This window comes from Rana temporaria, chromosome 1 (assembly GCF_905171775.1).
Source record: "Rana temporaria chromosome 1, aRanTem1.1, whole genome shotgun sequence".
In the NCBI taxonomy this organism is placed as follows: Eukaryota; Metazoa; Chordata; class Amphibia; order Anura; family Ranidae; genus Rana; species Rana temporaria.
The window spans coordinates 168,090,755-168,105,268 of record NC_053489.1 but is presented as its reverse complement, the minus strand read 5'-3'; the positions used below and the strand labels follow the sequence as shown (position 1 = coordinate 168,105,268).

Here is a 14,514-nt window from a genome sequence, read left to right as displayed (position 1 = left end):
CTGGGCTGTGGTTGTGGGGATCTGCGGGCAGGGGGCTTATCGGGATCTGTAGCCCCCTTTAACAAGAGGGCCCCCAGATCCCATCCCCCTATGTGAATGAGTATGGGGTACATAGTACCCCTACCCATTCACCAAACCAGTGTCAAAACATTAATACAAACACAGAGACACAGTTTTTGACAATTCTTTATTACAAAATAAAAAAAACAGTGTCCCCCAATGTAAATCTTTTGTGAATCGTGTCGCCCACCGCACCCGGAAATAAAAAAAAACGCTCCGCACGCATTGATGGCTGACCGTCAAATGTTAAACCAAGGGATGAAAAAAATAGTATTTTGCAAAAAATTATATATTAAATGACTATAGATCTCGGTCTGTGCATTTCATATCTGAACAGAGTTCAGCTTTAATATCATGCTACTAAACAATTAAACAAACACACATGTAGCTGATTTGAAAAGATTTGTACCATATAACTGGTGTGCCTTTACAGGCTTGATTCCAAAAATACACTGAACATATAAAATGTAAAGACAGGAGTTCCTAAGCAGAAGCATTGGATGTTACTGTACATGACACATTCAAGGCATGCCATTCAAATATTGATCAAAAGCAACACAGAGATAAAAGAATAAAGAATAAAGTGAGGGGTCCTGATGTAAGGCTGACCTGAACCTAATGAGTCAACAATATCACCTGCCACATATTTCCAGAATATTACGTTCTGTGTTTTAGAGATGACCACACAAAGCTTCTTGGATATTAACCCTACCTGGAAATATGAACTGCTGTTTATACTTGTAGTAATGAGAACCTTGCAGCAAAGAGGGACACGGATGAGTCGTACTGTTGGACCCTATAAGAAAATATAAAACAGAGAAATTGTATTAATAAAGCATATCCTGCTCTATTATCTCAAAAGTGTGATAACTTTCTTAGTATCTTTAAAACATAGCTTTGCGTGAGAAACAGAAAACCAATATACAAATTAAACTTCCAAATCACCTGCAAATTAGCACTATATTTAGCAGTTATGAGACAAACAGTTCTGCTAAATTCAGCATTTGCCAGAAGACAAATTGTAGGAAAGAAAAGCTTGTGAACACAATCTGGTTTTAAAAAAACATTTTTGTGTGCCCATATTTATCAATACAGGTTATTAAATTATAGAGCTGATTAGGCTTTATATCAAATGTAATTTGCAAGGTGAAACTATGCCTTTATGCTTTCTATCACCCCAGGGTAAGTTATGGCCACTAAGAAGGGCCTTCTTCTGATTTTTTCTAACCACAGTTTGGGCCTTGATCCCTAGGCACTAGAGATCCACAACAACCCCAGACATTTGGTAATAGTATGTAGATAATAGCAGGGTTCGACAAAATCCGGGTGCCCGGTCACAATTGCGACTAGAATTAGCAACCTGGCGCCTGGGGAAGCTTAGGCCTGCAGAAGGCCGCGGCCTCAATTACCGGCCGGCGCGGCCAGACACGATCGTGCGGCGGGAAGGTGGGGGCGCACGGAGACACAGAATACCCCATCCTGTGTCTCTGTGAGCCCCCACCTCCCCCGCTTGAACATTCCTTGAACTTTATCATTTTAAAAAAGTCATGCCTGTACATCAACATGTAAAGAGAGACTATGGGTACTAAGACGTTAGTTCACTGTTCTCCTTTACATTATACAATATGGATTTAAAGTAGCACTGTGATCAGGTTACAGACATTAACATATTTTTATACTCATAACAAGCCGTAAATAAACTTTAAAACAGGTGCTTACTGACCTCTGCAGCTGCAGACACTGTGGAGAAGTTCATCCTCCAAGTTTCTAGAAAGCACTTTATTTCTCAGTACACCCCCTCTCAAGCCTGTGGTTTTTCAGCAATGCCCTGCTGTTATTCAAAATGTCATTGCTCAGCAATCAGTGTCCCCCATTTCCCACTGCAGGAAAACCGAGAGGTCTACTCCCCCTTCACCAAAACATACACAATCTTTTATAAAACTAGTCAAAAGATCACCAGTTCTACAGATTTTCCTCTGTCACAGAGCAATGTGAAGAATAAATGAAGAGAGGCCCTGTTGTATGTAGATTTTGCATTATGTGGAAAACCCCATTAATCATTTGTGACAGGGGGCTACTGAATTGTATTACAAATGTAATCATTTATATCAATATAACTTTTTTATGTCATTAGAATAGAAGATAATAAAAAGATAAATATCCCATTCTATGTATTTTCTTGTTTGCATATGAAAACTAGATTTTCAGGTTTCTTATAGAAGGATACACTTAAACAGACTTAGCTTATGATCACATTTTTAAAATAATTTAAATCAGTCAAAACGTACTGAAAGCTTTTGAGCCAAAAAATAAACATTGCAGCAGATGGAAGCTTCATCCCAGCAGCAAAATGATAAACCATATAAAATGATAAAATACAAACACGTCTGCTCAACCCAAGCCAATATTTTATACTAAAAAGAATATATTTCTGGGAGATGCATACTCTGCAGGACACACAGCAGTATTACTATTCAGATTGTGGGTAAAATTGTTAGTTTATCTCTTTTAGGTCACTGGGATAAAACTAAACTGCAGAGAAAATGTTTCTTAACATTTTCCCCAATAGACTAGAGTAATTCCAGTGTCTCAAAAGAAAAAAAATAGTGGACTGTTCTTTATTTATTTAAGGAAAATACTGTACATCTAAGTTCTACTGAGAAGAAGAGAGTGCAGTTAGAGGACGGATCTTTGAATCCAAATTAGGAAACTTTGAAAGATACTATATACTTTTGCTGTACTTCTAAGGGAGTTTCAGCCACAATGCAGAAGATAAATTAACTTTAATACATTATTGGGGGAAAAAAATACTAGACACTTGAACCTGGTCCCCCAAACGCGCTCTGAAGTGTATGTAAACCCTCACATATACCCAGTGAAGTGAAAAGCCTCAGATGATACACAGAGATGAAACAAATCTCCCTACATAAATTGTACATGTATAACTGCTGTCTTCAGCTTTATATAATGTTTAGAAAGTGCACGTCATGTAAGAATTTTCACTTCCTCATTCAGCACTGGGTGTGGGTTCTTTGCTTACACTGGGAGTCAGCTAATTGGAGGAAAGGTACACACCCCCTCCACATAGGCAGATACTTTCAGAGCTGTGCTTTGAGTAGGCCAGCTCTCTGCTAATCTATAGCACCCACCCTGACACAAAATTCAGCCTGGTTTTATCACATTTGACAGAGAACTTGTCAGAAGTTATTATAACAGAAGAACAGAGCAGGAGAAAGACACGACACTTAGGGCTTTGGAGAGGGATAGGAAAACATAACAGATATTTGTGCCTATCTCAAATTTCATGAATCAGGTTTACATCCCTTTAAGTACTGGTGGGCTGATTTCCTCTCTGTTTTTTTATATTTGTCCTAGATAACCTCTACCTTGAGACTTGCTGCACTGTTCATAAACGTATCACAAAGCTCAACTATACATACATACCCCATAATTAATTTCCTTTAACCTTTAAACATCACTTATGAAGTACAAATATAAGTAAGTGTGCACATTTTTGATGTAATGAAGTTTTAATCTTAAAAACTTGCTGTCTTGTTAAAAGATCTCTAGAATTAAAAGAATGCTCACTTTTTTGCCTGGGTAAAATGTTTTGTACAAAACACATTCTGCTGATAGAGAGTTTCCAAAATGCAACAATATTTATTTCCCAATATGAATAATATACAGTAATTTTAAGCCAGGCAATTACCTTAAAATCTTTTAACAGATACTTTTATATTAGGAATTCAACTGTATCTGTAACAAAGTTCAAAATCCAGTACAAGTGTATGTACAAAAATGACTGCTTTTCACCGGGCATATATAACCTTTAGGAGTTAGTACAGATGCAAAGATAAGCCTTTATATTTGGTTGGCTGATGTATATTATAGAGTTTTGCTAAGGAAAAAATGGTCTGATTTACTAGTCGCTGACTAAAAGCATATTTTAGACAATCACTTCAACTGTGTTACATATTAATTGTAGAACTGGAAAGACACAAACGTCAAACGCTTCCCAAATAAATAGTAATAAATAAATAAATAAAAAAAGTATTTTGTAATGTTGCAGTTTTGTAGTCTGATCAATTTAAATAAGACATATTCTGGTGGGTAAACATTAAAGATTCTGCAAATTCTGCATTGTTCACAGGGGAGCCAATTGTATGTTATACACCCTAGACCTATTAAAAACTAATATGCAGGTCACTTTATGTACTTTCAATTGTTTGCTTACATTTGACAACAATATGAAACATGCAAGATCTTGTAAAACCTTGGTATTTTCCCATACATTTGAGTTACTATAGCTCACAGCAGTATTGCAATAGAACATCAAAAATAACTTATTTAAATAACATACTACTAAACTAAACCCAATTGTAAGGGGAGTGGGGTGTGATAACTTTACTGCAATCCAAGCCCCAAATCTTATAATATGCAGGCTAAAACTTTCACAGGTAAAACACACCAGTGGCTCCCCCTAGCTTAGTGTATTAGACTTTATTTAAACTTCTATAAAGCAAGTCATTAACACAGACAGAAGAAGCCATCAGCTGATGAGACCCAGGAACTTTAAAGCAGAAGAATAGTTTAATGGAGACAGAGGGGTGAGTAACTAATCTCTGCCTAATCAGCAAAACAGTGTTTTATGAAGTTGCCTTCAAATTAATTTAGAACCATAAATATTTATCTTTCCTGTGCCACTAGTTCAGCAGAGAATTGGGTAGAAAGCTCATGCTCCAGGTGGGTTTCGGTACCTGGTAAGTTGAACGGCTTTTGCTGGCGGGTGCATTGTGGGGATGGGTGGAGAGGAGAGGGTGGGGTGGCGCTGGGGGGAAGCGGAGGAGCAGGTGAGGACGGTGTGGAGGATGTCGTAGAGGAAGGGTTGCTGCTGGAATCTGGCTGGTAGGGCACTGGAATGTGGTCCTGGGAAAACAAAAGAGATAACACATTGGGAGGCAGATGAGAGGAGAACAGACGTACTTTGACATCAAAGGACAATATTACTAAACTACATCCTTCATGAAAAAAACATGTACAGGCATGGCAATATACGATTCCTGCAGTCATACCCAAAATGAGAATAGCCATTGTGAGGCCTACTAATATTTATGCCCTCTATAATAAAATAAAAACTCTGTGAATCTTCATGGGTGCATCAGCACTTAGAGAGACACCCATATGCCTCGTACACAATCGGAATTTCCGATGAAAAAAGTCAGACAGACTTTTTCCATCGGAAATTCCGACAGTGTGCATGGCCATAGGAGTTTTTCCATTGGAAATTCCGAGGAATTCCATCGGAGTTTACATAGAGAACATGTTTTCTTTTCCTCCGATGGAGTTCCGTCGGAATTCCGGTGTGAGTTTGGTCGGGCAAAAGCCAGTTCATGTGTACGGGGCATTATTCCCATCGAATGTAGGCATCCACTTTTGAGGAACCATTCACTCGGTGGAACCAATCAGTGAGCTCTAACGCCTAGGAAAGTTAACATGTACACTACCTTTTTGATTCCTAATGAACTCCCTTCAATGTTCTAGAAAAGGATTAATTTTAATAGCTGGATTCAGGTAGGGGCACGCATCTTTGCGGCGGCATAGCGTAGCGTATTTACACTACGCCGCCATAAGTCAGAGAGGCAAGTACTGTATTCACAAAGTACTTGCCTCCTAAGTTACGGCGGCGTAGCGTGAATAGGCCGGCGTAAGCGCGCCTAATTCAAATGAGGATGTGGGGGCGTGTTTTATGCATATTAATTGTGACCCGACGTGATTGACGTTTTTTACGAACGGCGCATGCGCCGTCCGTGTACATATCCCAGTGTGCATTGCTCCAAAGTACGCCGCAAGGACGTATTGGTTTCGACGTGGACGTAAATTTCGTCCAGCCCTATTCACGGACGACTTACACAAACAACGTAAAATTTTCAAATTTCGACGCGGGAACGACGGCCATACTTAACATTACTAGTCCAGCTATTTGATGGAATAACTTTACGCCTGAAAATGCCTTACGTAAACGGCATATCTTTACTGCGACGGGCGCACGTACGTTCGTGAATAGGCGTATCCAGTTATTTACATATGTTACGCCGAACTCAATGGAAGCGCCACCTAGCGGCCAGCCTAAATATTGCACCCTAAGATACAACGGCGCAGGCTGTCGTATCTTAGATAGGTTTAAGTGTATCTCAGTTTGAGAATACACTTAAACTTAGGACGGTGCAGATTCCGAGTTAGGTCGGCGTATCTACTGATACGCCGGCCTAACTCTCTCTGAATCCACCTACAAGTTTGGTTAATAAATCATATTGCAACATGACAATCTTTATGGTCCTAGACTCATTTCTCTATCCCACACATTTTCTCAGCTTCAAGTGTCCTCCCCCTCACCAGTGTTTGTTTTGTTATTATCTCATTTTATTTATATGTAAAGATACATTGCCTAAAATCTCTACATACCATCTGGAAAGACAGGGTTAGCAGATGGCTCTGCAGCCATACACTTACTTTGTACCATGAAAGATGTAAACATTGTGCCCTCAGCACAACCCCTTCACCCACTAGGATCACAATATTAAGAATACAACCTAGCCGTTGTAACCCTCACCACATTTCACAATAAGCACGTTTTTCAGCTAGTAACCTCAAGCAGTGAATTGCCCCCTGTACCTCCATAGATTTCCAACTATTAACACAGTTATAGTTTCGAGCATTGAGAATAAAATGCATTTATAGAGTTAAACTGGCTCGATCATGAATTATAAATGTGAGGTTTTGAGGATCATAATCAAGGATTATTACTGTTCTGGAAATGTTGGTAAAGGAACTGAAACTTCAATTTTGCAAACATATGTCAATAATCAAGATAGAATAAAGAATGCTTCCTATGTTGAAATCCTAAACTTAAAGCGGAGATCCACCCAAAGGTGGAACTTTACACTTATTCGTCTCCTCCCCCCCTTTCAGGGGGCAAGGGCGAACAAGGCCACCCTCCCACTTCCAGAGACGGTGCCTCCTCCTTCCTCTGCCACTTGGCCAATTAGAAAGAATAGCACGCTTTGCACATTGACACAGTAGGGAACCCACTGTGAAAACCGAAAGGCTTCACTGCCGGGTTCCCTTACTGGAAATGGCTGCAGTGCCGACATCACAGGCTCCCTGGACAGGTAAGTGTCCATATATTAAAAGTCAGCAGCTACAGTATTTGTAGCTGCTGACTTTTAATTTTTCGTGGGGTGGGCGGACCTCCACTTTAAGACAAAACCTGGTATTGAACATGACACATCTTCAGATACCATAAAATGTGTTTAGTTAAGTTAAGAATATTTCATCTATTTTTAAAAGTTTTTATATAGGTTGTTTGTTAAAAGCAGTAGTAAACTCTGCTTATTTATTTATATCTACAGGTAAGCCTATAATAAGGCCTGTACATGTAGCTACAGTAAATATCTCCTAAACATGCACCGTTTAGGAGATACAGTATTTAGTTTAGTACCAGTCATTGACGTCTTCGGCGTATGCGCACTGCACACTCAATGGACGGCATGCACAGGAGTGATTTCACTACGGCACAGCCATTCAATCAGCAAGAGTCCATGAACCCGGAAGGAAGACCTTGTGAAGATGGAAGCCCTGTCAGCGGTGACAGCATGGCTCAGGAGGGCTTTGTTTTAATGTAAATCTTTCATAATGTGCTAGTATGTGATGTATACTAGCACATTAAACTCTTAATTTGCTGGGGGTGTTGCAGTTTACTTACTACCTCTTTAATAATTTACAAAATTGGTGAGTTGGTTACTAGTTTACCAGGGGGAAATGACTACCTACTTGCCATTTCTGGGGATAGGTTTTATAGGTGGTGCAAAACCTGCCACCTATACACACATTGTCTACTGGGTATTGGGGGCTCTGGAAATTCTAAATGCTCATCAGTAGGGGGCTGCACACTTACTGCCCCCCTGCCATATGGATACCAGCCCACATGCTTGGCTTTCCAAATTGGTATTCTCATGGTCACAGAGGAGCGTTGTTTTTCACATTTTTAACTACTTTGCAGAAAACAAATTAAGCAAGTTTTCTAATGAAGAAACTCCTGTCAAAGAAATACAAAGTCACCATTTAAACTCATTATTCTCTATTGTAGTAAAACAAGGCAGCTAGGTTTTGGATAGTCCCACCATGTGTTCTTCCAGCCTCATCAGCTACCTGTGTCAAGACTGACTGGTTTACAGTGCTGCCCCATTCTCTCTTAACCATAATCATGCTGAGCAGGGAATCACCAAAGACTAATATAAAAACAAACCAAGATACTATCATAGAACATATTTAAAGTGCATCTGTAGTAAAAACACTTTTCCTGTTACTTTTATGCCCCGTACACACGATCGGAATTTCCGATGGAAAAAGTCCATCTTTTCCGATCGTGTGTAGCCTCATCAGAGTTTTTTCATCGGAAATTCCAATGAATTCCATTGGAGTTTAGATATAGAACATGTTCTATTTTTTTCCTGATGGGATTCCGATGTGATTTGGCTAGGCAAAAGCCTGATCGTGTGTACGCGGCATAAGAGAGATTAGAGAAAAAATGAAACCCTTGCAACTATTATTTTGGTTGGTTTTGTCCCAGTGAGATTTCCCTTCATTTTTCCTGTGCCAGAGATACAGCAGGAAGTGAGATGGAATTGCTCATAAGTGAGGGTAAGCCCCCTCTAAGGACTTGTACACACGGGCAAACATGTCCGCTGAAAACGGTCCGCCGTACCGTTTTCAGCGGACATGCCCGCCTGGAGATTTCTGTATGATGGCTGTACACACCATCATACAGAAATGAGAGACAATCCGCGCGGACAGACAGCACGGTGACGTGTTCGCGCCGTCGCCGCGACGATGACGCGGCGACGTGCGCGACGCTGAAAGGTCAATGCTTCCACGCATGCGTCGAAGTCATTCGACACATGCGAGGGATGGCGGCCGCTCAGACATGTACGGTAAGTCTGTACAGACAACCGAACATGTCCGACGGACAGGATTCCAGCGGGCATGTTTCTAAGCAAAGGAATATATAGGTGACCATATGAAAAACAAAAATAAAAAAGTTGTGCTAGAGACACCTCTTAATGATGACCACAAGGTCAACTGAATACAAAGTCCCAATATGTGTACACATGTAACACGGGTGAAACAAATGTGTATTAATCCAAAAAGAATAAATGAGTTCAATTCTGTGGATAATGCTGGATCAATTCTTGTGGATAATGCTGGATCTGTATCCGGGTAAACACATTCAAGCTGACCCTTACCAGAAGTATAGATCCCAAGGATCAAAATAAGCCATCCACGATGTAACCAATGAGAGATCCAATCTAGATTGGTGCAGAAACTCCAACTTCAAAGGACTCGACCCAGTAAAAAAGAAAAACAAAGAAAACAATAGTGCAAAAACGTATGGTGAACAGACACTCTGGCTAACTCCCAGTGACTAATATTGACAGACACTGTGAAGGGAAGAAGGAGCACCACCACCAGAGAGAACACACTGACCCTTACCGGAACTAGGCGACCCTCTGGGGATCAATATTGCATAGTAGTGTGTTAACGGTAATCGGCGGAGAAGCGTTCTCAAAAGGTCCTGCAAGGCTGAAACCTCTCAGATCACCGATCACACACAATGGTTACTGTAACCATTGTGTGTGATCGGTGATCTGAGAGGTTTCAGCCTTGCAGGACCTTTTGAGAACGCTTCTCCGCCGATTACCGTTAACACACTACTATGCAATATTGATCCCCAGAGGGTCGCCTAGTTCCGGTAAGGGTCAGTGTGTTCTCTCTGGTGGTGGTGCTCCTTCTTCCCTTCACAGTGTCTGTCAATATTAGTCACTGGGAGTTAGCCAGAGTGTCTGTTCACCATACGTTTTTGCACTATTGTTTTCTTTGTTTTTCTTTTTTACTGGGTCGAGTCCTTTGAAGTTGGAGTTTCTGCACCAATCTAGATTGGATCTCTCATTGGTTACATCGTGGATGGCTTATTTTGATCCTTGGGATCTATACTTCTGGTAAGGGTCAGCTTGAATGTGTTTACCCGGATACAGATCCAGCATTATCCACAAGAATTGATCCAGCATTATCCACAGAATTGAACTCATTTATTCTTTTTGGATTAATACACATTTGTTTCACCCGTGTTACATGTGTACACATATTGGGACTTTGTATTCAGTTGACCTTGTGGTCATCATTAAGAGGTGTCTCTAGCACAACTTTTTTATTTTTGTTTTTCATATGGTCACCTATATATTCCTTTTTTTAGCGCAACTCCCATTCATTATTATCCGTTTTTATGTTGTATAACATTTTTGAGTGTGCTGCTGTTCTAGAACCTGTTTTTTTTGGTATGCGCATTTTTTCACTTTCTATGTTTCTAAGCAAGTTTAGAAACATTTGTCCGCTCGAAAACGGTCTGGCGGGCAAATGTACGCTGGAATCCTGTCCGATCGGCCGTACACACGACCGAACATGTCTGCTGAAACTGGTCCGTAGACCAGTTTCAGCAGACATGTTCGGTCGTGTGTACGGGGCCTAAGAGTTGGCACCTGATGTAATTGGAAAAGTTCTCTTTACCTCCTGTAACAGAGAGAACTATAATTTATTTCCATTACTTTCTCTCCCAGTTCCACTGGCCACCAGGATAATTACAGAGGGGGGATATTTCTAGAGGGGGCACAGATATCAACACAAACCTAATAGAGGTTCTAACCCTTCCTTTACTATAAAAAAATATATAGATAGAGGTATACATGGATGGTCTTTTAATGCTTATAGAACTGAGTTAAATTGGGATATTTTTTAATTTTCTTTAATTTGGGCTTGCATCTCTCTTTTATGGTTACAACCAAATCTACGACATTGTTGGTTCATAACTAATTCTCTGAACAAGGCCCTCAGCTGAGAAAGGAATCTTGTGCATTGAAAACTTGCTATGATTCCTACTAAATATAGTTATTGTAGGTAATTTGTGAAACACTTTGAAGCCAACACCAAACCACACTGTAAAGTGGAGCTAAACCCTTCTATGCTTTACAGCCAAGGAAGCTGCTGCCTTAACTTCTGTTTGATCTGCACTTGCCATGGTGCTGCACATGTGCTAAGTTATGACCAGAGGCGTATCTAGTGAAAATGGCGCCTATGGCGAGCACTGAAACTGCGCCCCTGTCAAAACATTTGAAACCCATCTTTCAGATAACCAGGGACATGGTGGGGACAGAGAGGGACACTGGGGACCACTGGCAGCTGGTGCTGAAAGTTTTTTGTGGGGGCTCAATCACTCATGATGACTTAAAAGTTTTAAGTCATCAGTCATCATCATGTGCGATTTTGTGTGTGTGGCAGGCATCAAATGTAGTGCTCAATTTGGATTAAATAAATTATAAATATGCATAGCCATAGATATCATTAACCTCTTGACCACTGGGCACTTAAACCCCCTTCCTAACCAGACCAATTTTCAGCTTTCGGTGCTCTCACAATTTGAATGACAATTACTCAGTCATACAACATTGTGCCCATCTGAAATTTTTGTCCTTTTTTCCCCACAAATAGAGCTTTCTTTTGGTGGTATTTGATCACCTCTGGGTTTTTTATTTTTTGCGCTATAAAAGAAAAAACACTGACAATTCTGTAAAAAAAAAAAATCTTGTTTCTGTCATATTAGCGGGTATTGCGGAGTATTGGGGGTATTGCGGAGTATTGGGGGTATTGCAGAGTATGGGGGGTTATTGCAGAGTATGGGGGGGTTATTGCAGTGTATGGGGGGGGGTTATTGCAGTGTATGGGGGGGTTATTGAAGCGTATGGGGGGGTTATTGCAGAGTATGGGGGGGGGTTATTGCAGAGTATGGGGGGGGTTATTGCAGAGTATGGGGGGTTATTGCAGGGTATGGGGGTATTGCAGTGTATGGGGGGTTATTGCAGAGTATTGATTTTATTGCAGAGTATTGCGCAGGGAAGGATGGCTGGATTTGTGACTGCATTTGTCACAGATCCAGCCACAGCAGCTGCTGCTGCCTCCGCTCTCCCCCCCTCTCCTCTCACACTGTACCGATCGATACAGAGAGAAGAGGGAGTAACCGGCGTCATGACATGACGCCGGTTTGTTTACAAGTGATCGCTCCGTCATTTGAGGGGGCGCGCGAGTGAAGGATTCTGGGAGGACGTCCTCCCAGAATAACTCCACCGCGCTGTAGACGTCTTTTGTCTATAGCGCGGTGGTAAAGAGGTTAATAAAGTGTAATAAAGTGATTTGTGCAACAGCTGTTCACAAATCACTTTATTACAGTTTATTTATGATATGGCTATGCATATTTATTTAATCCACTGAGCATTATATTTTGCTGCTTGCTTCTGGTTGGCAGTTGGCACACATGAAAATGATGACGAGGATCAAGTACTGTAGTACCTGGCTGCTATCCTTGGTGCTGCTGCTGGGGCCAGGGTTCCCCATTGGGCCGCCATACATTCCTTCTCTCCTGTCCTCTCTTCTCCTCACCTCATGTCCCATTCCCCACTCTGAGGGATAAAATGATAGGGAAGGCAGAGCATTAGGCATACGTGGATCCGGTCTGGCCAATCATCGGACGTCATGGGGGCACCTGTCACTCCCCTTCTCAGACAGAAGGAGAAATATTTGCAATTGCTGTGCCGGTGCCGCGCTCCAGCAGGGTGGCTGCGGCGCTGGGAGATTAGTGCCGGAGGCAGCCGCGGGAGGACAGGTGCGTTTTTTTTCATGCGGGGATGGCTTTTTGCCGCCCCCCTCCCTATGGCGCCCATGGCACTTGCCATAGCTGCCATACCCTAGATACGCCACTGGTTAAGACACCAGCAGTGGCGGCTGGTGCTCAAAATTTTTGGGGGGGCACAAACAAAAAAGAATTGCAGCCTCACTGTGCCCATCAAATGCAGCCACTGTGCCATCAATTGTCACCACTGTGCCATGCCATCAAACGCAGCCACTGTGGCATCAATTGTCACCACTGTGCCATGCCATCAAACGCAGCCACTGTGCCATGCCATCAAACGCAGCCACTGTGCCATCAATTGTCACCACTGTGCCATGCCATCAAATGCAGCCACTGTGCCATCAATTGTCACCACTGTGCCATGCCATCAAATGCAGTTACTGTGGCATCAATTGTCACCACTGTGCCATGCCATCAAACGCAGCCACTGTGCCCCTCAATTGTTGCCACTGTGCCAATTGTCACCACTGTGCCCTTTAATTGTTGGCACTGTGCCCATTGTTGCCACTGTGCATGTCACTGTGCCCTTTAATTGTTGCCACTGTGCCCATTATCACCACTGTGCCCTTTGTCACCACTGTGCCCATTGTTGCCACTGGGCATGTCACTGTGCCCTTTAATTGATGCCACTGTGCCCTTTGTCACCACTGTACCCATTGATGCCACTGTGCCCTTTGTCGCCTCTGTGCCCATTGTCGCCACTGTGCCCTGTAAAATGCACTTACCTTTCTGCTTCCACGTCCCTCGATGTCCTCTCCCGCCCTCAATGACGCTTCAGCCAATCAGGTTACCGGTAACCAGAATCGGTGAACCTGATTGGCTGAGACGGCCGTCAGTCTTATCCAAGGGACGCAGCCCCTGTATGTTTTCCGAGGATAAGACATCCGGGAGCCGAGGAGCTGTACTCGGAAAGCCTATCAGAGCCGCTGGCTCTGATAGGCACTTCCGCACAGCCAACCAGCGCCCTATGTAACCGGCGCCCTATGTCTGGCCATCTGAATAGACCAGCGGCAGCTGGCCACAATAATTGCGAGAGCCAGAGGGGGCGGCGCTGCAGAACGACATTCTTAATGTCTTAAAGGGCCTGTATTTTTTATTTATTTTTTATGACTACAGGGGGGGGGGGGCGCCCCCTATGGACGGGCCGCCACTGGACACCAGTCAAGCAAGAAAAGGGGAGGGGCTGAAGGGACATGTGCCCTGGGCACTGTTAAAGGAGAGTATTCTGGAAATTCAAATATTTTTCCTGACACTGTAGTGTAAGAAATAGCAGGAGTCTGCTGTAGGACAGAGGGCACTGAGACCCCTTTTCCTCCCTCACAGCCCTTCCAGAACCCTTTAGTTCCAGGAACCCCACATAGCCCACCTGCCATCTCTCCCCCCTCCTTTATTCCACTGACATAGATGCCAATCAATTCGCCAGAGACTGACAGCAATGCACTAACGTGGTGCCATTTTTCCTCTTGGCAACACCACCAATGCAGTGACATTGTTTCCTTCAGGTGACACCACTGATGCATGGATGTATTTTTCCTTTCAGTGACACCACCAGTACTGGGGCATTTTTTTCTTCAAGTGTCACCACCGACTAAGAGAAATTTTTTCATCAGTGAAATCTCTATTGCCAGGGCATGTTCTCCTTCCAGGGACACCACCAATAC

At 42.5% G+C, this 14,514-nt stretch overlaps 1 protein-coding gene across 2 annotated transcripts in view; it reads right to left on the bottom strand.

Moving 5' to 3' along the window:
- The window catches only part of KSR2 (kinase suppressor of ras 2), a 607,737-nt gene that overhangs the window by 176,761 nt on the left and 416,462 nt on the right, over positions 1–14,514 (bottom strand). For both annotated transcript variants that reach the window (XM_040345855.1, XM_040345864.1), the window contains exons 10-11: positions 4,818–4,986; positions 773–856 (exon numbers count right to left, since the gene is read on the bottom strand). In XM_040345855.1, the coding sequence (XP_040201789.1) occupies positions 773–856; positions 4,818–4,986 (253 nt within the window). The remainder of the gene's footprint in view (positions 1–772; positions 857–4,817; positions 4,987–14,514) is intronic.